Source organism: Schistocerca nitens, chromosome 10 (genome assembly GCF_023898315.1).
Source record: "Schistocerca nitens isolate TAMUIC-IGC-003100 chromosome 10, iqSchNite1.1, whole genome shotgun sequence".
NCBI lineage: Eukaryota > Metazoa > Arthropoda > Insecta > Orthoptera > Acrididae > Schistocerca > Schistocerca nitens.
Window position 1 is genome coordinate 213913575 of NC_064623.1, and position 25540 is coordinate 213939114.

General features: G+C 43.2%; 2 protein-coding genes across 4 annotated transcripts in view; both read left to right on the forward strand.

The window, feature by feature from the left end:
- Positions 1-25540, forward strand: part of LOC126210406 (speckle-type POZ protein-like) — a 517155-nt gene that overhangs the window by 480103 nt on the left and 11512 nt on the right. The window contains exon 3 of one of the 2 annotated variants that reach the window (XM_049939651.1): positions 6809-6978. The exons of the other annotated variant lie outside the window; for it this stretch is intronic. Within the exon in view, the coding sequence (XP_049795608.1) occupies positions 6891-6978 (88 nt within the window). The 5' untranslated portion in view covers positions 6809-6890. The remainder of the gene's footprint in view (positions 1-6808; positions 6979-25540) is intronic. 2 annotated transcript variants of the gene reach the window in all.
- LOC126210404 (speckle-type POZ protein-like) overlaps positions 1-25540 on the forward strand; it is a 711709-nt gene that overhangs the window by 74955 nt on the left and 611214 nt on the right. The gene's annotated exons all lie outside the window — the stretch shown is intronic.

Consider the following 25540-nt stretch of genomic DNA (forward strand, 5'->3'; position numbering starts at 1 on the left):
CTTTTGAAGCGACTAATCCAAGTTTGAGAAGCTGTAAATTCCTTAGCGCCTATCGCGTTGGCAATCTCTAACGCCCAATCACGCAAAGTTGTATCGCTGACACTAAATAACTGTTGTGTGGCATCCGTAAATAGGTCAAAAAGTCGCGTATTTATCTCCGTCGCAGTTTCCAGTCGACTCTTACGTCATCCAGCGACTTCCTTTTTCCATCTATACAATTCATGTTCAGAACGGACAAAGCGAAACTTATTCTGATCAGTACTGACACGTAGGCGTTTCTTACCACTTTCATTCAACCAATACGTCACCGCTTTGTCTTTGTCTGATAAGGTAATTGTAGTTGCCGGTGTTACTTTCGGAGATAATTGATGATGGTACGTGGCACTATCGCTCGAAGAGTCTTCACGAGTGCAATTTTCGTCGGTGTCTCCGCCGTCTGTAGATTCACAGTCTGCAATATCGAGTGTTTCAGTTGTTTCTAGCCACATGTCTGCGCCATTTACATGCTCGTCTAGAAGTCTAACAACCATGTCGCACAACACATAGTCTTCACGCGTGTTTTTTGTTGATTGCTTCATTTGGCGTCTGTGGTATATCCCCATGGCAAGCAGCAAAACATCTACAGGGTTCGCCATCACCTGTGAGGGGAGATTGAATGTTCACCGTAAAGTGGCTTGCGGAGTATAGATGAACATGTACAGAACATCTTTCTCATCTCTAACCAGTTTCAGGACGGTATGTTTCGAAATACGTACCAGAAATTAAAAGGACGTGCATCCCACAGAAACGAATACTCGTTTCCCCTTTCCACCAGAACCGTGCAGCGATATTCCTCTTTGGTGAACGCCGCCATAAGACGGCCGCACTTCCCAGACACGCGCACAACGCTCGCGACTCGCCATTTCCAGGGGTGGCCAGCCGTCACTGTAAGCGCCAAGCAGGAAACGCAGCCATGTTCGTGAATTTTTTTAGGTGCCTTCCAGTTCATGTCAGCAGCTACAGTTCTGCATACGGACCTCTTGCACAGTCAACTAACAGTGCTAAAAAAAAGCAATACATGTTTCGGCATGACAAGTCTGACCATTCCCTTCTGAGACAGTGTCAGGCGCGAGATCCTGCCCTGCAAACCACCGGCCTGCAGCTTGGGAGAATTGCGTGACTGGCGCGTAGGCAGCTGTGGTACGTACCTCTGGAAACCTACGAACGACTCGTCCAGTTCGTGGCAAGCAGAGTCGGTGCTGTATTGCCTTCCAAATGTCTACTAACAGGCTGTTAACCAGGCAGTCGTGACGTTTCGACTCGTAAGTGTATTTGCAGAGTAGTACCATTGGTAATGTCGTGATCAGTAAACTACATTTTCAATGGATAGTTGGTACGGTTTTGTACTCTGACTGCTCGACTGTTTTTCGCGCTCTCGCATGAAGACTAACACAGGTGCCCTACCCTGCGTGAACTTCATGTTTTGAGTACGTTCTTGAACCGTCACCTTGGAGACAACCCGTGAGAGGTGTAATGCTGACCTGAGAGTCCACGGCACAGTCATGCACCGAGTGCAAGGAATACGAAAGCAAAACGCTCGCGAAGCTGCAAGTACAAGACGGTCGATCACTGGTAGTTGGATTTCTGCTGTTAATAGGACGAAGATAAGGTTCCCGTGTCCCGTGGACGAGATGATCGTTTGAGAAGAAGCACACTCCCTGCTTCCAAAGAAACCACTAGATTGTGCCGATTAAAGGAAACCTTGAAAATGTTTGCCACATGTGGGTTTTGATCAGGTTCTTCTGAAATTATTTGAGAACTGGATCAGCCACTGGAATGCGTCATAAGCCCTATCTAGGAATATTAGAGTGCTTAGTAACATGTCACTACGATTCATGTATAACTGTCATCACGAAACTGAACTTGGCTTGAAACATTTTATAAACGTTTATTCGTGATACATATAACGATTTGTGTCAGAGCTCCAATGATTAAAACAGTCGTAAAAAATTGTTACGGTAGGTGATTTCGTTCGTGCATTAACAACTGTCAAACTTTCGCAGCCAGTATTCTTATTATACATTCTGAAATATGACACGCCGTTTTCATCACTACCCACAGTAGTTTACAGTTACGAAGAGTGATATGAACCATTTTTTGTGTACACAGACTGAAATAACGATGAATAAACTTTCCACATCGAATTACCGCCGCAAATGTAATTTCTCTTCAATGTAATTGCGTTCACATAGTCGCTTAAACGTTATTACACCGATGACGGAAATTGTGCTGCATGTAGATTAATTTTATTTGAGGGCAGTTTGTCGAATGGATAGCTGACCTCGACCTGCGTGTTTGATTTACTGTCAACGAATAACATTATCGTCCAATAAATCGGGTGTAACTCTTTATTGGCACCACGTAATAGCTGCGCAGGCAGCTGGGGTCTGAACGGCGCAGCGTACAAAACCGTGGCGAGACAGTTCTCATCTCATAAGCGGAGAGCACTCCTCAGATGACGTTTCTCGGACTTTGTTTCCGTTAATAAGAATATCGGCGACCATTAGGAAAGAGGAGTTCCCATGTCGAGAATGATGACATTCCTTCACGTAAAATGGGACAGACACGCATCTCCTTTCATTGACGCCAGACTCGATTTTACTTTAAGTAAAAATATCCTTCCTGTATTCGCTGTTGTGTACTTCGGAGCCCAAGGTTGAAATAGGGGATTAACATCCGTCGATGACAAGACAGATATGGAGCAGAAAAAAGGACAGGCAAACGGTGGGATATGAATTCGGCAGTAACCTTCACAGAGTATTATTTTCAAATGGTTCAAATGGCTCTGGGCACTATGGGACATAACTTCTGAGGTCATCAGTCCCCTAGAACTTAGAACTACTTAAACCTAACTAACCTAAGGACAGCACACACATCCATGCCCCAGGCAGGATTCGAACCTGAGACCGTAGCGGTCGCACGGTTCCACACTGTAGCGCGTAGAACCGCTCGGCCAACCCGGCCGGCAGGGGATTATTGATGTGAGGTAATGTCGAGTTAAAAAGTCTTCGGTTTTTGTACCGCGTCATTCTTCCTTAATTCTTTGAAAGTGACATTTCGGACCCTCTTGCTGAGACCTCCTTCTGGGAAGTGGTGTGCACTCTGTATGCACGTAGGTCCTCAGTTCTGAACAGCAGGAATGCTTCATAGTAGCGCGGAAACCGAAGGACTACAGTAATTTCACTTTTCAACCATACTGACTGAGCGCACTGCCTCCATCTTCCATCAGCAGATACGTCACAAGTTGTGATTGGGAAAGGCAGACACCGTCACCTTTCATGGGTACTCTAGACAAGGAAAGCTTTCAACGTGTTCCTCCGACCACTATTGGACACCAAGTTGTTTTTTATGTTCTAAAACTCTATTTTCGCTGTTTAAGAAAACACTGATACGACGATGGACAGAGAGATGCTACAAATATAACACGAAGTAAAAAGGTAACATACACTGCAGCGCCAAAGAAACATGTGCCTAATACCATCTATCGCCCCGTGAGAACACAGAAGTTCCGCAACACGACGTGGCATTGACTTGACTAATGTCTCAAGTAGTGCTGCAAGGAACTGACACCATGAATCCTGCAGGGCTGTCCATGCTGAATAATATTCATGTCTGGGGAGTTTGGTGGCCAGCGGAAGTGTTAAAACTCAGAAGAGTGTTCCTGTAGCAATTGTGGACGTGTGGGGAGCCGCATTGTCCAGCTGCAATTGCCCAAGTCCGTCGGAATGCACAATGGACACGAATGGATGCAGGTGGTCAGACATGATGCTTACGGGCTGTCCCACACACACACTTTACACTAAATTCAAAATAATCTTAAAGTCATCACAGTCATTTTGTAGCCATGAGCTGTGCATTATTACCTAATATATTAACGAAAATGTAAATCATATACAAATAAGTTCTTCTGTACAGGCAACAATTATGCTGAAGCTCTCCTGCGAACCCGGCAGAACTAGCACTCCTGAAAGAAAGGATATTGCGGGGACATGGCTTAGCCACAGCCTGGGGGATGTTTCCAGAATGAGATTTTCACTTTGCAGCGGAGTGTGCGCTGAAATGAAACTTCCTGGCAGACTAAAACTGTGTGGCGAATGGAGACTCGAACTCGGGACCTTTGCCTTTCACGGAAAAGTTCTCTACCATCTGAGCAACCCAAGCACGACTCACGCCCCGTCCTCACAGCTGTACTTCTACGAGTATCTCGTCTCCTACCTTCCAAACTTTACAGAAGTCGTCCAAATCAGTCTCCATCTGTGAGATAAGAACGTTTTCAAGCTTATCGTGATATATACTTCTTGTAACAGAATTATGGGCAAATGAAACTGCACCGTATAACTTTTCCCGTGAAACTGCACGAAACACATTCAATTTTGGACAGTCCCTCTCATGTTGTACAATTTCATGTGGTTGTTCCGTACCCCATATTCTCACATTTTGACGGCCCACCTTTCCATTTACATGGAATGTTGCCTCGTCACTGAACGCTTAGCGTGGGAGAAAACTGTAATCCTCCATCTTGCCAAGAGCGAAATTACAGAACTCCACACGCTGTCGTTTGTCACGTTCACGAAGGGCTTGCAGTAGCTGAATTTCGTACGGTTTCGCATGTAAACGTCTACGCAACACACGCCTGACGAACATCGGGGTCATGTTGAGCTGTCGAGCTGTGCGACGAACAGACTCCTTGAGAAACTATGGCGGATGCGCTCGACGTCTGTGTCAGACACTCGGCGACGGCACCCCGGCAATTTGCCTTTACACACGCAACCTGTTTCTTGGAATTGTTCACCCCTCTGTCTGCTGCTCTGTGGTATGGGATGTTCCACACGAAAGTCGCGCTGAGCGTTTATAACTGATCCGCAGTCCCCAAAACTTAAAACACAAAGCGCTTTCTGGTGTCCCGACACCATTTTTACTAGAACTGAAATGGGCGCACACCGCTGCTACCTAGCTGAAACCGTGTAAAACTAGAGAGTTTGCTCTTTCCACTAGTAAGTTGTTCATACACATACGTCAAATAACATAACAGTCACGATAGTTTTGAAATCGGATGACGCCTGCTGATTCACCCTGTGTTTCTTAGAGCAAAGTTCCAGCCAGCAGCACACTCGGAAGCACACGCTGGCGTGTCCCTAGCCGCCTCAGGCTCGTCTAGCCGGCTAACGCCACTGCTGTAGGCGAGACACAGCCCCGTCCTTCTCTCCCTCTGCATAACATATCACCACGTATAGACATATACTATGGTTTCATTTGAAAAAGCCAAGTTGAGTATTACAAGGGACTATTCGTCGCTCATACAGCAGTTTCTCAGAATTAATCAAGTGCAAATATCATAATGATCTCTTAAATTGTTTCGAAAGTGTCTGTCTTAAACAGTGCAGCTCATCAGCCAGTATACGTGGTTGTTCTCGAAGATACGCAAATATTTCAATACATTATTCTACAAGTAAAACTAAAGAAAAAGTCCATATAAACATGGTTCCGCAAATGTTAGTAACGGAGTTACGGCTAATAAAGGATTTTGCCTCATATTTAGCAACTTCACTAGTGTGAAGCCATCTCAAAACTGTAAGGGGTTAAAGTAAAGCAAGATTTCCATTTACTTCATCGTCGTTGATATGATGAATCTAACAAAATATTCTCCCAGCACGTCTAACTGGCGAGACGTACTTACAATTCCTTCGAGAATTAAAGCCCCGCTTGCTCGAAGATGTTCCACTCGCTACGCTATTACATATGTGTTTTCAACATGACGGCGCGCCTCCATTTTCGCCAACCCGTCACTACACATTTAAATGAACATTTTCGCCATGAATGGACTGGTCGAGATACTAGACGTCTGTGGCCAGTCAGATCGCCCGATTTAACACCAATCCATTTTTTTGTATGGAGATGGGTGAAAGACATAGTTTATGAGGACAAAGTCAATACACGTGAGGCATTACTTGCTCGCGTTATGAATGCAATCGGCAAAATTAAGAACAACCCTGTGAAACTGAAACGAGCAACAAAATCAGTTCATACATGTGTAGCTACATTCATTGAACTCGGTGGACACGTTTTTGAACATTTATTGTGAATGTATTGTGAAACTGTATGCCCACTGTACAACTTCCTTAACACTGAGCTTTGTTTTATCCGCTGTAACATGAATTCACGTGTGATATGGTATTAATAAAAGCAGATTATCTGACTAATTCATACAGTTTCAGTTAACGTTATTAGCATCATTATTTCAAAATCAAATTCTCTACAACTTCTGCTGAACACTTTGTGCAGTCGCCTCGAATTTAAAAAACAAATTGGGCCAAGTAATAAATTAAAAATTTTACGACATTACTTGTTTGCTTCACTGGATGTTCTGAAAAACTACTGCAGATACGCGTCTGGAGCATCTCTTATTAGTTTCACCAGATGAACAACAACAAAATAAATGGAAATCGTGCTTTACTGTAACCTCGTACAGTTTTGCGATGGCTTCATATTACCGATGTTGGTAAATTTCAGGCAAAATCTTTTACTAGCCGTAACTCCGTAGATGAACATTTGCGGACCTGTGTGTACACGAACTTTTTTCTTTAGTTTTACTTGTAGAATAACATATTGAAATATTTGCATGCTTTCGTGAATCACCCTGTATATTCGGAACAACGGAATGATATACATCTTGTATAATGGTGTAATTCAGATTAATTTACGCTTATTTACTATACAGGTAGTTGCAAAGAATTGTGTTTTGTGATTACACTTGTTTGTAAAATTTCAGGTTCTTCAGCAGAATGCAAGTTCGGTAAAGTTATTTTGAGGGAAAAGTTTTTTACTTGCCCCGACACCTGCGACCTTCCGTGATGTTCCGCAGAAACGCTAGTTGGTTCATCCGCATTTTTGTGGCGGTGGTCATGTGTAGTGGCTACAGTCGCCCAGTTTCCGTTACAGGTAAAAATTATATTTTTTTCGATTCCTATGAGGCTGGGTATGATAATGGACAGCAATTTTTTGTGAAGTAATGAAGTAAATGTTTAAGTTTTGCACTGAGATTTTTACGAATTTATTTTCCGGAATCGTATACAGAAGTCTTCGTACATAGATTAACAGCCGACAACTCAGATAAGTGTTTCATACGTTACTCATAGTCCAAGTGGTTCTTTTGGTGCTAGTTTATTTAATCACAGTGGTCTTATTTCTGGTTTGAGACGTCCTCGTCGGCGTTTCCCTCCAGCTGCCTGGGCCACCTGTTGCCTGCTTGTCTTATTCAAACACACTAGAGTAGTAGCCTACTTGAATATATCGAGGTTCTATTGTTACAACAGCGAGAGAAGATATTAAATAAATATACCTCATTTGTTCAGAAATCTCATTTGTTCAGAAATCTCTCTCGTCCAAGGGTCACAAAAACTTGTATTCAGTACAGTTCGTTGCTCCTGCATGATAGGCCATACGTACGTCAGACGGTATTGCTATGCAAGTAGCATAACTGGCGGAGTCGGGCGAGACCCACCCGTGGTACACACAGGCGTCAACTTGTTGGGGTAACTGCTTCGGGTCACAGGGCAGTCATAAGAATACTGCGACGGAGCTACGCAACATCGTTGGGTATCAGCGTATCATTGCCTTTGGTATGGTAGATATCTCCAGTTGGAATGCCATTTGGTCATCATGTTGCGTATACAGGGTGATTTTTACCACCGTGTAGAAACTCAAGGGATTGATCGATGACAGGGTACGGAACAAGAAAGCTCTAACGAACTTACGTCCGGAAATGAATGATTTCCACGCTAGAGACCATTTATTCAATCATACACTGTTACGAAGACTGCAGTCTAATACTCGCTGTATCACGCACCGACAACTACAGTATGTACTGAAAATGGTTTCCATGTGCCTCAACGCATTCGTCTATAGGCGCAGTAGTGTGCTCCGTCTGTCACGTTCACATCGGATAGGCTGCATACGAACAGCGTCATAGGCAGGATGAATACGCTGCTTCAGTGTCTCCACATCTGGAATGGACTCTGCGTACACGGTACTTCTGAAGTGGCCCCATAACCAGAAATCGCACGGGTTGAGATGCGGTAAACGAGCAGGCCATGCACTGGACCACCTTCCCCAGTACATCAACCAGATAAGACACGATTGAGATGCGTAAGGACGTTAACGGCAGAGTGGGTTGGAGCCCCATCATGTAGCAGCCACATAACCATTAGACTCATCAATAGCACTTCTTCCAGCAAGACGCCCGCAAGAAATGCCGATAGTTCCGGCCTATTAGGCGACGAGGAAGGAAGACTGGTCCCAAATTATGGCCGACAATTATCCCGCCCCCACGTTCCGGCTGCACCGATGCATGTGATTCGCTGTCACTATACCATGGGCTTTCTGCATACCATCCCACAGATGCCTGTAATGAGAGTTGAAGATACCATTACACGTAAAGGTGGCGTCATCTGTGAATAGGATGGATGACACAGATCGTGGTTGCCTGGTGAAAATATCGGTGACAAAACTGTTCCCTATGTGGAAAGTCTGTCGCTAATAGGCCCTGCACACACTGTAAGTGATGTTGTTGTTGTTGTTGTGGTCTTCAGTCCTGAGACTGGTTTGATGCAGCTCTCCATGCTACTCTATCCTGTGCAAGCTTCATCTCCCAGTACTTACTGCAGCCTACATCCTTCTGTATCTGCTTAGTGTATTCATCTCTTGGTCTCCCTCTACGATTTTTACCCTCCACGCTGCCCTCCAATACTAAATTGGTGATCCCTTGATGCCTCAGAATATGTCCCACCAACCGATCCCTTCTTCTAGCCAAGTTGTGCCACAAACTCCTCTTCTCCCCAATCCTATTCAATACCTCCTCATTAGTTATGTGGTCTACCTATCTAATCTTCAGCATTCTTCTGTAGCACCTCATTTCGAAATCTTCTGTTCTCTGCTTGTCAAAACTATTTGTCGTCCATGTTTCACTTCCATACATGGCTACACTCCATACAAATACTTTCAGAAACGATTTCGTGACACTTAAATCTATACTCGATGTTAACAAATTTCTCTTCTTCAGAAACGCTTTCCTTGCCATTGCCAGTCTACATTTTACATCCTCTCTACTTCGACCATCAACAGTTATTTTGCTCCCCAAATAGCAAAACTCCTTTACTACTTTAAGCGTCTCATTTCCTAATCTAATTCCCTCGGCATCACCCGACTTAATTCGATTACATTCCATTATCCTCGTTTGCTTTTGTTGATGTTCATCTTATATCCTAATTTCAAGACACTGTCCATCCCGTTCAGGTTCTCTTCCAAGTCCTTTGCTGCCTCTGACAGAGTTACAATGTCATCGGCGAACCTCAAAGCTTTTATTTCTTCTCCATGGATTTTAATACCTACTCCGAATTTTTCTTTTGTTTCCTTTACTGCTTACTCAATATACAGATTGAATAACATCGGGGAGAGGCTACAACCCTGTCTCACTCCCTTCCCAACCACTGATTCCCTCTCATGCCCCTCGACTCTTGTAACTGCCATCTGGTTTCTGTACAAATTGTAAATAGCCTTTCGCTCCCTGTATTTTACCCCTGCCACAATCCGAATCTGAAAGAGAGTATTCCAATCAACATTGTCAAAAGCTTTCTCTAAGTCTACAAATGCTAGAAACGTAGTTTTGACTTTCCTTAATCTTTCTTCTAAGATAAGGCGTAAGGTCAGTATTGCCTCACGTGTTCCAACATTTCTATGGAATCCTAACTGAACTTCCCCGAGGTCGACTTCTACCAGCTTTTCCATTCGTCTATAAAGAATTCGCGTTAGTATTTTGCAGCTGTGACTTATTAAACTGATAGTTCGGTAATTTTCACATCTGTCAACACCTGCTTTCTTTGGGATTGGAATTATTATATTCTTCTTGAAGTCTGAGGGTATTTCGCCTGTCTCATACATCTTGCTCACCAGATGGTATAGTTTTGTCATGACTGTCTCTCCCAAGGCCGTCAGTCGTTCTAATGGAATGTTGTCTACTCCTGGGGCCTTGTTTCGACTCAGGTCTTTCAGCGAACTGTCGAACTCTTCACGCAATATCGTATCTCCCCTTTCATCTTCATCTACATCCTCTTCCATTTCCATAATATTGTCCTGAAGTACATCACTCCTGTATAGACCCTCTATATACTCCTTCCACCTGTCTGCTTTCGCTTCTTTGCTTAGAACTGGGTTTCCATCTGAGCTCTTGATATTCATACAAGTGGTTCTCTTCTCTCCAAAGGTCTCTTTAATTTTCCTGTAGGCAGTATCTATCTTACCCCTAGTGAGATAAGCCTCTGCATCCTTACATTTGTCCTCTAGCCATCCCTGCTTAGCCATTTTGCACTTCCTGTCGATCTCATTTTTGAGACGTTTGTATTCTTTTTTGCCTGCTTCATTTACTGCATTTCTATATTTTCTCCTTTCATCAATAAAATTCAATATTTCTTCTTCTTCCTACTAGCCCTCGTCTTTTTACCTACTTGATCCTCTGCTGCCTTCACTACTTCATCCCTCAGAGCTACCCATTCTTCTTCTAATGTATTTCTTTCCCCCATTCCTGTCAATTGTTCCCTTATGCTCTCCCTGATACTCTCTGGTTCTTTCAGTTTATCCAGGTCCCATCTCGTTTAATTCGGACCTTTTTGCAGTTTCTTCAGTTTTAATCTACATTTCATAACCAATAGAGTCCACATCTGCCCCTGGAAATGTCTTAAAATTTAAAACCTGATTCCTAAATATCAGTCTTACCATTATATAATTTATCTGATACCTTTTAGTATCTCCAGGGTTCTTCCATGTATACAACCTTCTATCATGATTCTTGAACCAAGTGTTAGCTGTGATTAAGTCGTGCTCTGTGCAAAATTCTACCAGACGGCTTCCTCTTTCATTTCTTACCCCCAATCCATATTCACCTACTATGTTTCCTTCTCTCCCTTTTCCTACTCTCGAATTCCAGTCACCCATGACTATTAAATTTTCGTCTCCCTTCACAACGTGTAAGTGATAACGGTAGTAACAATCGTCATGGAGAATGTCCCACACGGTCGTCTGGCTTACCCCGTACAGGCCAGTCACCTGCCTGGTACTGAGATGGCGGTCGCATTCCACAGTGTTACATTTTCTTCCAACTCTAGTGTCCGATCATTTAGGGTACGTCCTTAATGATTTCCTGCGTCCTAGGTCATGATGTGCGAGAAAAAGTAGGAGGATATCATGCATACTGTAACTGCAGCTGCATGGTATTACACTGCAGCTTCTGTAACAAAGAATGATTGAATAAATGGTCTCTGGCATAGGGACCATCCATTTCCAGATATCATTATACTTTTTTTGTTCCTTATCCTCTCATTGATCAACCATTAGAGTTTGTACATGGTAGAAAAAAATTACCTTGTATATTCCATAGACCCTTAGAGTGATAATCTGTCTGTGGAACGCATCGGTAGAATTTTCGCAAAGGTTTACCAACGCACCTTCAGCTGTATTATGTTCCACACCGTAACCTTTCCCATGGCTATTTACTCATAATTTCGTGTACAGACCGACTTCCTCTATTTCCTTCGTGTCTAAGTAAAATCAGTTATGACAGATAAATTCTCCTCAAAGAGTCACGTCCTAAAACTTCACATCAATTTAAACATTTTTTGGTGTCAACTTTATCAAAATCCGTTCTTGTGTTGCTATATATTCCGTATTTTAGTAACTTGTGTATCATGAGAAACGTATTTTGTTCTACACCATCAATTACTATCATCGTTTTCCCTCGATAAAAATTTCGGAGTAGCCACCTCATTCAAAGAAACTTTTATGCCGTATTTCATTGTGTATCAAAATGAATAAACTTAAATTTTCGTATGTTACTAGTGTTGTGTATTACGTATGCATAGAAAATCTGTGTTTATGTAGTGCTTGTGGCAAGTAAAATGTCGTGTTCGATTGTCTGCATCTACCGTAAACTAACGATAATTTTCATTTTGTTTTCGACTACAACATCTAAAAATTTCACGAGATTAGTAGCGTTTATAGAAGGTGCTACTGCGGCTATAAAGAAAACATCAATTTGCGTACGGAGTGCTTCAGATCTTAACGATAACTACCTATACTTGAAGGTTAACTGGTCCAGAACATAAAAAGAACCTGCAGGCTTACTTCAATGACACTTGTTTACTGTTCTGTAAAACATTACACCAGCCACACTGTAGCCCTACTGCGAACACCGTCTTCGAATGTGGGAAGAGTTAGCTGACGTTCACAAGTTAAAATCAGTCGCCTGGAAGCTGCTGTGCATTGGTTTTTCCTGGAGAGTTACCAGCAGTCATTTATCAGATATACCACAGATACCTGAATTACTATCCATCTCCTGCTGTCGCTTCTACAGGGAGTACATGACCTGTCCCCACTACTCCACTTGGCTGTCAGCAGCTTGTACAGGATGTACATGATCTGTCACCACTCACCCTGTCAGTGGCAGGACTACGTTCCCTGTCTTCCACTGAAACGGAAACTGAGTCACAGAGACTCACTTCAGCTGTTGAGAAACATGGTATGTGCTGTGTCAAGAAGAGGCAAACGCAAAAGGGCAGGATCTATTAACAGCAGGAACTTCAAATGGACGGCGAGTGAAGGTATCCCTTAGGGAAATGGCAAAATGAGATGGGAGGGAACACTAAGTGCACTCAGTTTGTATGGCTAGGAACCTTATTCAGCATGCTAAAGAGGCCATTCAGTCAGCCACTGAGGGCGCGGGGTGCCACCGTGCTGTGCTCAGCGGCCACACTTGGATCATTCAACTGGCAGAGAACCTTGAGAAAGCTCATCTAATTTCAGTGAGACTCTCAATTTGCTGCAGTGCAAAACTGTTCGTGCACTATCCGTTCTGAATGGAATGCAACGACTGATTCAAGAGTTCGAAGCTTCTGTGACAAAGCAGGCTGAAATTTCTTGAATCTACATCATAGGGTTGAGTACTACAGGGACGTCCTAAATGGGTCAGGTGCTCAGGTAGCTGACCGGACGCGGAGTGTAAACAACGCTTTTTAAATTAGACTACTCTTATCCAGTCCAGATAATGATAGCGACCTGAAAGTGTCAGTATAAGTTCCACAGAAGTGTCCCATACAGGCGACAGTACTACATTTCAACAGATTAACTTCCAAAGCACGGATAACAACGTGCCGGTGTTCGTAGCTGCCCCAGTAGAGCTCACATAATATTGGGTACAGAAAGCTGGTGAAAACCGGAATTGACAGCCGTGAGATACTGATAAAAATTTCTGTGTGTATCGAAAATATACATGGAGATGGTAAGCCATTTGTCGCATTTCACAGAAAGATCACACCAACCGAAACAAAAACTTAAACTTCATGTGAGACTGTCTGGGCAAGACTCAGTATCAAGGGTGGGCGTTAATGTTGAATCTGGTCCTTGAATCAACTTCTAGACCTACTCCAGTTGCAACCAAAAAGTTATAGAGAAAACCTAAGTTCACCAGTACATAAGTTTCCAAGTCATACTCTCATTGCTGAAGTAGATATTAATTGTGCAACAGTCAAGTGGCAAAATGACAATTCTGTAAGAGGTGGGCGAGACAAGACGTTTGGTGAAAAATGTCTAAATGTTACCGTATTCAGCAGCCACAGATGAAGTGTAAGCCCTTCTCAACTATCGGTATGACGGCGACATGTACAAAACTGACTTTGGAGATGAGTATGAATGAGCAACTGCAACATGATGCATTTGTTGAACGTTTTGCTGCACAGTTGTTTTATATTTGGAATGGGAGAATAATAACCGATAAATCCACACACTGTATCACATTGCCAACGAATTTCCACAAAGTCCGAGCAATCACATACAAAATGATCTTCCAATTTTTCGAAATATCCCACAGAATTTTAAAAAGATCGTTAGACATTTTGTACGCAAATACTGCTTTAGAGATATTTCTTCCTATTGAATTAGTTGGATCAACCATTTCAAATTAGCTACATAATTAATTTTTATGTAAAGGGGCCAAGAAAGAAGAGCACTAATAAAAACCTACAAACTAATAATTTGAAAGTAAAATTTAATAATTTCATTGCCTACAAAACTGAATAAAATGATGATGCATGTGGCCAGGCCAGGAGACCCATTTGTGCAGAGTGCAGCGACCTGTTGCAAGGTATTTCAGCTGAAGCCACTTTGGCGACTGCGTGTCAATGTAGATGAAATGACGGTGAAGTCAACACAACAACCAATCTCTGAGTGGAGAAAATGTCAGCTACGCTGCACTGACCACATTTTTTTACCACATTCCTCACATTCCTTACTACACCTAGGCCTACAAAGTAAAAGAAGCCAATGGTATCGCCACTGTTACCCTAAACTTAATAAGAAGCATCCTCCACCCCGAAAAAAAAAAAACAAATAATCTCCACCACTTCATGTGTAGGCCCCAGTCAGTAAGACACCATTAACATCCACCATCTCTTTTTTTTTAGCCATCTCTGTTGCACCAACACATCCTCACAAAGACATCACCTTCAACATCACTGGGAGAAAAGCTGGCTGGTGGAGATGTATTTGTAGATCACTGATGCTTATCTCTTCACAAGTGTGTATAAATAACTGCTGTGGGAATCGGTTTTGTAAAATGGAGGAAAGAAAGGTATGTCAGATGCTTGTAGTATGGGTGATCCAGCTACAAGGGTTGTTGCAGGAAGTGCTCTGAAGAAATTTCGATTAATATCGTTGGTACTTAGGGTTGTTCAAAACTTCACACTGTTGGTCGTTAAGGTATTTCCAGAAATTGAGAGATGATTTGTCACCACCACCTGACAGGTAGTGGACAGTGTGTCCACGAATCCAGGTTACTGAGTAGATCTTAGTCCATAGAAAATAGTCCATACCTGGGAAGAGAATCATTTGTGCCGTGATGATGTCAGGAGTCATGCATGAGATGAACATCAACATCTGGTGGACCAAAGGCTAAACATCACTCGCCTCGCTTAGATGGCCGTCGTTGTACTCCACATGTGGTACATAATGGCGATGCCACCAGATGTATCTGGTAGAGACGCTTCTTTCATACTTGCTTACCACTAACAGTCATGTATCAGGTGGACTGAATATCTGACATGAGCATAGGGGTCTGCACTTCCCTCCACACTGAATTCCACCAGAAGAGGTGGTATGTTTTCTCAGTTATATTCGGTGAAAGGTGTGATTGCAGCAAGGCATACACTACCTAGGCCACTGCTAGATGTGGAGGGGGAAGCGGGGTCTGGATGTAGCTGTATTCAAGAAAGAAATAGCATAAGTAGGGAAAAGGTGCTGCGACATATGTCAGTGGCTCTGTAGCAACGAGAGAGCTTGGGCTAAGGGTCCTCTCAATAGGCTGGTGACGCAAGTCAGAATACGTTGCCACATCTTGACATGCAAGCTAGTAAAGAGGCTCCTAGAAGTAGGAGCTGACAGACATTGAGGCCTCCTTTGCCCTTCATAAGTGTGAGGAACTCATAGCTGACCTTTAACAACATGCCTTGACTCATAATTGATGGCAGAATGGGAAAGTCTGGGCCATGTGCAGGATTTGCGATGTGACATAAATGTTTGCATAGCACGTCCATAGCAGCAAGCCCACAGTTCAGAGTTGATGGTCAAGGAGGTCTGGCCAGATCTAGCATAATACTTGCCTACTGTTAAGGTCCGTAGATCACCAGAAATCGCCCATTAAATCAATACCTAGATATGTTGTCATGCCACAGACCTGCACGGGAGTGACACATTCAGTGGGCAGCCCATGTACTATAGGTAGTGTACGACATTTGGTAAATGTTAATGACGCTACTGATCGAGTATGGTACCATCCCACCCACTCCATTGCTGCTTTAACAACGTTGCTGTAGCGCAGGTGGATGACCAGGCCTCCCACCTAGGCCATGGAACAAAAAGTGTGGGTGCCAAGAGTCATTGAAGTGTTGGCAGACGCAGCAAAGTAACAGTTCTATGGTGCCAACTGTAATTAGGCTGTTTAGGTTTTTATATTGGTAACGCCACGTAGCGCTCTGTATGAAAATCACTGGCTGTGCTGTGTGCAATCTGCGGCTAGTTTGCATTGTTGTCTGCCATTGTAGTGTTGGGCAGCTGGACGTGAACAGCGCGTAGCGTTGCGCAGTTGGAGGTGAGCCGCCAGCAGTGGTGGATGTGGGGAGAGAAATGGCGGAGTTTTGAAATCTGTAAGACTGGATGTCATGAACTGCTATGTATATTATGATTTTTCAACACTATTAAGGTAAGTACATTGTTTGTTCTCCATCAAAATCTTTCATTTGCTACTATGCCTATCAGTAGTTAGTGCCTTCAGTAGTTTGAATCTTTTATTTAGCTGGCAGTAGTGGCCGTACAGGACCAGGATAGATGCTATAAGACGACCATGGTACATAATCCAAGATGTCGTGTCCCAGAGCTGTCTGGGAATTCCATGTTCTGGGTCTTCACTGCCAGATACGAGTGATCAACCCTATCAAAGTCCTCGCTGGAATAAAAGGAGGCCAAGAGTACCATCATGCACCATGTCTGCTAGAAGGAAATCATGTCACAGTATCGACATAAGGAAGACCAGAAGTTGTAATTACCTCATGATGACGCCTAGTTGTGATATACCACAAAGCAGGCAACACTTTTCAAGCTCGCTTCCAAAAGCCAGTGTAGATCTTCATGTCAAAGTTCATGCAAGACAGAGGCCGATAGTCACTGACGCTAGTTCCTCTGTTTGGTTTATCAACAGAATCAAGCAACCATAAAAGGAAGCCAGGAGGATGCAGGATGTCCACAATGCCCCCATGAGCTGTTGACATTCAAGAAAATGTTGGTGAGACACATTCAATTTCCAGGGGCCTCGCCCATGCCATACCATCTGGCATTGAAAGGTGACAGTACCTGATAGGAAAAGCTAATGAGCCATGTTTAAGTGACTTGTTTGCCCCAAACATTGGAGCTTGAGAGATAGTTACGGTGTATGTGGCTCGAGGAGTGGCATATATGGTGTGTGAAACCCTTCCTATCGACATGTACATATTCACACGCATCAGTGAATCGAAGGGTGATTCCGATCGTGGAGAGGGCCACACATAGAGTGTAGTGTGGCAGTTGGCCCTTAGGGACGTCGATGTAGTTAAAATCACCACCGAAAATGAAGTCATCCTGATGCCCATCAAGAGTGGCATGAAGGCATCCTGAAAGAAGGAGACCACTCTCCATGATGGCCCAATCCGGAGGGTGTGTAGATGTTTATGGATCTGGTGCTATAAAGAGTGTACGCAATTCTGCACCCGCCAAGGAGAAAAGTGATGTCTTTGGTAATTAAGCCATCAAAGAAAAGAGCGCCATGCCACTGCCAGTGCCAGATGTGTGGGTGATGTGTGTGTTGCATTCGAAAGGCTCTACAAAATCCCTGACATAGTGTAGTGTGCCCTTCTCCTCGGGGTTCTGCCGTGAAAAATATAAAATAAAAAATCTGATTGGGTTTGGAATCTTGGTGGTTTGAGTTACGGATAAGGCGGACTTCGTATTATTGATTGAGATCGTGCTGTAATTTGACCGTGCATGGCAACCTGGTCGGCAACACTACAAAAAGCGACTGTACGGAAATAGCATCAGAAACTAATTGAAATTTACCTTATAATCTTGTTAGATACGCATTATTAATTACAATGTAGTCTTCATGGCTGTCCTCGTAATTTCTCTCGTAGGACGACCCGTCTTTCACTTTTCTCTGTCTGTTGAAAACTTCTTCAAGTTGCCACTGTCATGATCAGTTTACAAATTTGATGATAACCACCTCGAATCACTATTGAAACAACCTCGCTTTGTAATGTAATTTTAATTTCCACCCAAAAGCACGTTCAACACATCGCCGAAAAATACACGTCTTTCGTATGAAGACAAGAGAGAGAGAGTGTAATCAATTAGTTGTTAAAAACAAAAACCTACGCAAAAGTAAAAAAGACGAACAAAATTATTTATAAAAATCGGTCCTTGGCGCAGCGCTCTTCTGCGTGCGCGATCGTAAATTATATCTTTGTATTGGCGGAGGCGCGGAAGTCAAAGTACCATTACAATAGGTCTCCTGAAGGATGGCTATGTCTGTATTTGCTGTGTTCAGTGTATCCTGTAACATCGTCAGTTTATGCTCCACATGGATGTTATTGACGTTGAGCATGGCCTGTCGGTACTGTTGACTTCCCATGTCTACCTGGAATGTGATATTCACTCTGTGAGTAGCTGTCTGGGATGTACCACCATCCATAGTGGTGTTGTTGCTCTGCCCAGTACCTCCATCAGGACATTATCTTTTGTGGTACAAGGTGGTAGTATGGTGTCATCCTCTACCTTATATGCCCAGAAGCTCATTAGTACAGATACTGTGTCGTTTGGTGGGTCGTCTACTGTACACACAAGTGAAGTTGGTATCACAAGAGGGAATTCATGTGGGATGAGCCACTGTGTTACTATGACATGAAGCATTTGTAGGCCAAGGTGACAGAGGAATCTGCGACAGCGAACATTTGATTGTCATCATGTAGCCTTTTGTTGAAGGTAATCGTCTAAGTGTCATGTTTCCACTTCTGGCGCTTCCTACATGCAGCTCAGATTTAAAATGGTAGCAGTTGTCTGTTGACTCAATGCCCAATGGAAGGAAGGCAGAAGTCGCTACAACACTAGGTGCCTTTTCTGTATTGTTGCCATCAGTACTAGGCAGGAGAGTTCTCCCCACATTAACAACTCTGGTTGCACTGATGTGACAAGTGACGGATCAGTCACTGTGACGGCGGTCTTCGTTTGTAATGGATCATGTGAGTTGTGCTGAAGATCGTGCGGTGACCACAGCATAGGTCACAGGATGGACAGTGGACGTCGCAATGGGGGCAGTGTCGTTGAGTGGTGTCTCTCTAAGCTGGCGTCAGGGACAGTTCTGGCGGAATGTCCTTCCTAGTTACAGCAAGAACAGGCGTGGGGCTGCCTGTCATATGTGATGATGGCCCTCCATCGTCCTATAACCAGGTATAATGGCACATGCTTCACTAATTCAATTTTCAGTTAATGGACACTGTAGAGAAATGAATAGGTATCAAACGTTTTCCATTTGTCGGCCTGGTGATTGAGTACATTGGCATATGGCTTGGAAGTCAACATGACGATGTCTGGCGGGACCTCAAATGGAAGGTCAAAGACATTGATCGAATGGAGGCCTCTACATGTCCGTCAGGTTGAGGTGTTGCACGTGCTGATTCTCTTGACACAAAGCGCTGAGCGTTTTCAGTATCAACCTAGGCCTTTGCTTTTGAATCCGGGAAGTGGGAGGCATTAAAGATGAAAGTATTATACTTGTCACCAAGAGTGATAATCTGCTTCCTAATTTTCTTATCTGACAAGGTTTAGAAATAGAAAACAAACTAGCTCTTATTAAATATTGCGCTAAAATTAAGTCTTAAAACAGAAAAGAAATATTTAAATACAGGTACTGTAGACTGAGGTGAAGTAAGTGAACTAAGGGAACAGTCTCTCTCTTCTATCGTAGGCAGTTGGCACAGTTCGGAAATGGAGCCTGAACTTAAGTAACAGAACTTCTAGCCGTGTCCTCCTATAGCATTCCTTTCCCTCAACACTATTTGTCGATACCAGTGTTATTTTCCGAATTGAGGACAGGTCAGTATTATCTCAGTTGCTTTTCTGAAAACTTTCAGATAAGGTATGTTATATTTCGAGCTAAAATTTACGAAAAGGAACTATTTTATTAAGATATTTTAGTTTTGATGTCATAGCCGATACGTACTCGTTCTGGATATATAGTTAAAATAATTTTTTTGCAAACACTTCAAATTGCTAATTATTGGCACACTTAAAATTTCAATAATTAATTACGTACCCCTGTACTGTTTACTTTATTTCTTTCTGGATTCATTTATCAAATAGCAATATAAATTAATAATGTAAATAACACTACAAGGAATTCATTTGTTAAGAAAAGTGGTAAAACGTTTGGAATATTATTATTTCCGCAGAGTAAGAGCGTCGTAAGCATGCCTCTAATGTGATTGGAGGTATTTTTGTGCGAATCATTTAATTTCGGCCTTGTTAAGGTGAAAAATCAAAATACTGTATGATACACTAAAATGTGAGAAAATGTATGTACATATAAAAAAAATTTTTTTTTTTCGGCCGGCCGGAGTAGCCGTGCGGTTCTAGGCGCTACAGTCTGGCGCCGAGCGACCACTACGGTCGCAGGCTCGAATCCTGCCTCGGGCATGGATGTGTGTGATGTCCTTAGGTTAATTAGGTTTAATTAGTTCTGAGCTCTAGGCGCCTGATGACCTCAGAAGTTAAATCGCATAGTGCTCAGAGCCATTTAACTTCCTACATGTAGACAGACATACATGGTCCGAGGTGTATAAGGACAGATATTTCTGTCGGTGACTGAGAACGGTCTACTAAACAATACTATATCAGTACTTACACTATTTGCAGACTAATAATTATACCTGTTAGCATTTGCAAGTACATATGGCACAAACAAGTCATTAAAAATGTAGCTTCCTGTGGTCAGTAGGTCAGGTCCTGAAGTGTGGATGCATAGAGGCGAAAAGAAAGTTTGTAGCGACAGGGGTAGTCCACTTTGAGGTATAATTACGTGCAGTACGTAAAATATATAAAAATCTAGACATGGTTCCTAAATACTTAAATGCCTATACAAGTAAAGTTAATCCTATTAATCTTTAAATTCTGTGTCAGAAATCTTTAACTTTGTGTCAGAAAAATCTGGTAACAAACAGAGGTAATATGTATGCAGCAGAGACGTCTGTCGTTACTCAGGATTGAGACCAGGTATTATAGATAAATCGTAGTGAATTAATAAAATTCACACAACAGTATAGTGTTCACTGACCCCCCAGTGGCAGAAACCCCAAAGGAGGAAAGTAAGGGAAGAATTGTGAGTGCATTTTGAGCATCGAGGAACACGATCTGTAGTCTCCAGACAGACTTGCATAGAGAGCAAAACGACTTTACAACCCCTCTTCCGTGGCGACCAAATTGTTTTGACATGGAATACGACGACCGTGGTGCAGTATAGCCCGCCGTTCTCAGTGGGGGGTAGTGTATCACCTCTGCCGTAGGTGTGGCGGCCATAGGGAGACATCAGAGAAGAACATTTAATGACTAAGCACTGTCCGTTGTGTGTGGCTATACGTACAAAGGGACTTAACCACCGAAATGTTTGACAGAAAAGAAAATATAAAGGTTTTCCGTGTGGCTACAAATGTGTGAAAGGGAAAGTCAACAGGCAATGCACGAAAGATGTGTATGTGTGTATGCAGTCATTCTGTACACTTGCTTCAATATGGCCTACGTGTACAAGGGAAGTCCATGGTGTAAGCTGCTCTGAATCAACAGCTTAAATGTCCAAACCCCACCTTTGTTAAGCCTTTAGCGACAGGTAGACGCGAGTGGATATCTCGTCCAGGCAACCCCTTTCCATGGTCGTAGCCTTCGCACACGGCTCAGCTCCAGAAACAGGTGTTCCTCCTGTGGCAGTGCGTGTCTGCGACCAATCACTGGCACTGAGGACAGTTGACGGTGATCAAGGACAGCGACAGGTCATGCATAAAGCACGCCAGTGGCGAGACGCAATCAGTACCTTCACTGGACGATAACAGCGGTGAAGTCACTGATGACTGTGCCACTAAAGCAAAGTTATTAAACACGGTTTTCCGAAACTCCTTCGCCAAAGAAGACGAAGTAAATATTCCTGAATTCCAATGAAGACCAACTGCCAAGATGATAAACATAGAAGTAGACATCCAGATTATAGTAAAGCAGCTTAAATTAATTAATAAAGGCAAGGCTTCCAGTCCAGATTGTATAGCAGCCAGGTTCCCATCAGATTATTCTCATTCTATTTAGGAATTATATTCAACCGCTCGTTCACAGAGAGTTCCATACCTAAAGACTGGAAAACTGCTCAAATCACACCAATACCCAAAAACGGAAGTAGGAATAATCCGCTGAATTACAGGCCCATATCACTAACGTCGATTTCCAGTAGGGATTTGGAACATATACAGGGTGTTACAAAAAGGTACGGCCAAACTTTCAGGAAACATTCCTCACACACAAAGAAAGAAAATATGTTATGAGGACATGTGTCCGCAATCGCTTACTTTCCATGTTAGAGCTCATTTTATTACTTCTCTTCAAATCACATTAATCATGGAATGGAAACACACAGCAACAGAACGTACCAGCGTGACTTCAAACACTTTGTTACAGGAAATGTTCAAAATGTCCTCCGTTAGCGAGGATACATGCATCCACCCTCCGTCGCACGGAATCCCTGATGCGCTGATGCAGCCCTGGAGAATGGCGTATTGTATCACAGCCGTCCACAAAACGAGCACGAAGAGTCTCTACATTTGGTACCAGGGTTGCGTAGACAAGAGTTTTTAAATGCCCCCATAAATGAAAGTCAAGAGGGTTGAGGTCAGGAGAGCGTGGAGGCCATGGAATTGGTCCGCCTCTACCAATCCATCGGTAACCGAATCTGTTGTTGAGAAGCGTACGAACACTTCCACTGAAATGTGCAGGAGCTCCATCGTGCATGAACCAGATGTTGTGTCGTACTTGTAAAGGCACATGTTCTAGCAGCACAGGTAGAGTATCCCGTATGAAATCATGATAACGTACTCCATTGAGCGTAGGTGGAAGAACATGGGGCCCAATCAAGACATCACCAACAATGCCTGCCCAAACGTTCACAGAAAATCTGTGTCGATGACGTTATTGCACAAATGCGTGCGGATTCTCGTCAGCCCACACATGTGACGGTTAATCGAGGAAGTACGGTACATACTGACGAAACTAAAGTGAGCTCTAACATGGAAACTAAGCGTTTCCGGACACATGTCCACATAACATCTTTTCTTTATTTGTGTGTGAGGAATGTTTCCTGAAAGTTTGGCCGTACCTTTTTGTAACACCCTGTATATGTTCGAACATTATGAATTACCTCAAAGAAAACGATTTATTGACACATAGTCACCTTGGATTCAGACAATATTGTTCTTATGAAAAACAGCTAGCTCTTTATACTCATGAAGTAATGAGTAATGGGGGCAAGTGACAGGGAATCTCAAATTGATTCTATATTTTTAGATTTCCAGAAGACTTTCGGTAGCATTCCTCGTAAGTGTCTCCTAACCAAACTACATGCCTATGTCATATCGCCTCAGTTGTGCTACTGGTTTCTTGATTTCCTGTCAGAAAAGTAACAGTTCGTAGTAATAGACAGAAAGACATCGAGTAAAACAGAAGTTATACCTGGCGTTCCCCAAGGAAGTGTTATAGGCCCTCTATTGTTTCTGATCTATATTAACGGTATAGGAGACAGTCCGAGTAGCCGTCTTTAGATTACTTGCAGATGATGCTGTCATTTACCGTCTTGTAAAGTTATCAGATGACGAAAGTGAATTGCAAAATAATTTAGATAAGATAGCTGTATGGTGTGAAAAGTGACAATTGACCCTGAATAAAGAAGAGTGAAGTTATTCACATGAATACTAAAAGAAATCCGCTAAATTTCGATTACGCGATAAGTCACACAAAACTGAAGCATGTAAATTCAATTAAATACTTAGGGATTAAAATTACAAATAACCTAAATTGTAACGATCACATAGCTAATGTTGTGGGTAGAACAAACCAAAGACTACGATTCATTGGCAGAACACTTTGAAGTTGCAAAAGTTCTACTAAATAGACTGCTTACACCACGCATGTCCGCCCTGTTCTGGAGTATTTCTGTGCAGTGTGGGCTCCGCATTCGGCGGGAGTGACGGATAACATCGAAAAAGTTCAAAGAAGGACAGCTCGTTTTGTATTATCGTGAAATAGGGGAGATAGTGCCACAGACATGACACGTGGATTGAAATGGCAGTCATCAAAACAAAGGCACTTCGTTGCGACGGGATCTTCTCATGAAATTTCAATCACCAGTGTTCTCCCCCGACCGCGAAAACATTCTGTTGGCGCCCACCTACATAGAGAGAAATGATCATCATGATAAAATACAAGAAATCTGGGCTCGCACAAAAAAATTTAAGTGCTCGTTTGAAGGTGGTTCGTTGAACCTTCTGCAAGGCAGTTTGTTGTGAGTAGCAGAGTAATCACGCAAATTTTTATGGAGATATAGACCTTGCAGCAGCAAGAATTAACGACCAGCCCCATGCATCCTTCCATCGCCCATGTGTTCTAGGTGTCCAGGCATCGCCATTGCAAGCCAGCTGGCACCCTCGAAAAGGATCCACAGGTAGTGACACGATCTGCCTCCCTCACTCCTTGTGTTTCTTACGAACTACACCCTGGCTGTCAATTCTATGCACCCGTTTCAATGGTATCTGTATGCGATAGCTCTGTAGTTAGCAAAGGAACGCTATCCATGGAAGTAACACAGACAATGGTTGCGTGAAGACTGCTCCTGCGACAAACGGGTAGTTGTGGTGACCTGGTTTTCCAGCAGACTTATACTCTCCTGTCCTGCACTCACAGCACTGCGTTCATTTTCATTCATAGTTGTGTGTTGCCTTCCAAAGTTGAAGAAAGTGTATTTGCCTAAGGTGAAAGATGTAAGAGCAAGACACTGGCGTAAGTTTATGATTATATGGTTTAGTAAGGAAATGCAAAATCTACGCTTCTAGTATTTGTAAGCTTAGAGAAAGCTCTTGACTATGTTGGCTGGAATACTCTCCTCCAAATTCTGAACCTGGCAGGGGTAAAATACAGGGAGCGAAGGGCTATTTACAATTTGCACAGAAACCAGATGCCAGTTATAGGATTCGAGGGGCATGAAAGGGAAACATAGGTGAGGTGGGGGGGGGGTGAGACAGAGTTGTACCAGACAGGGTTGTAGCCATTCCTTGATGTCATTCAATTTATATACTGAGCAAGCGGTAAAGAAAACGAAAGAAAAATTCGGAGTAGGGATTAAAATCCATGGAGGAGAAATAAAAGCGTTGCCGATCACATTATAATTCTGTCAGAGACAGCAAAGGACCTGAAAGAGCAGTTGAATGGAATGGACAGTGCCTTGAAGGAGGTTATAAGACGAACATCAACAAAAGAAAACCGAGTATAATGAAATGTAGCCGAATTAAATCCGGTGATGCTGAGGGAATTAGATTAGGGAAGGAGACACTTAATGTAGTAAATGAGTTTTGATATTTCGGGAGCAAAATAACTGAAGAGGGTCGAGAATAGAGTGCTGCAACGCTCAGTGTTTGACCGGTCACGGCTCGCCAGTTGACGGGGGGACCGAGCCGCTCGTGTCCGGCCCCACACGACTCGGCTCGGTCACGTACTCGGCCCATGTCTGTTGTCCGGATTCCGGGCACGCGGGTAACCGAGCATGACCGGCCACCGCTGCCGTCTCGCCTCGCTGCGCCTC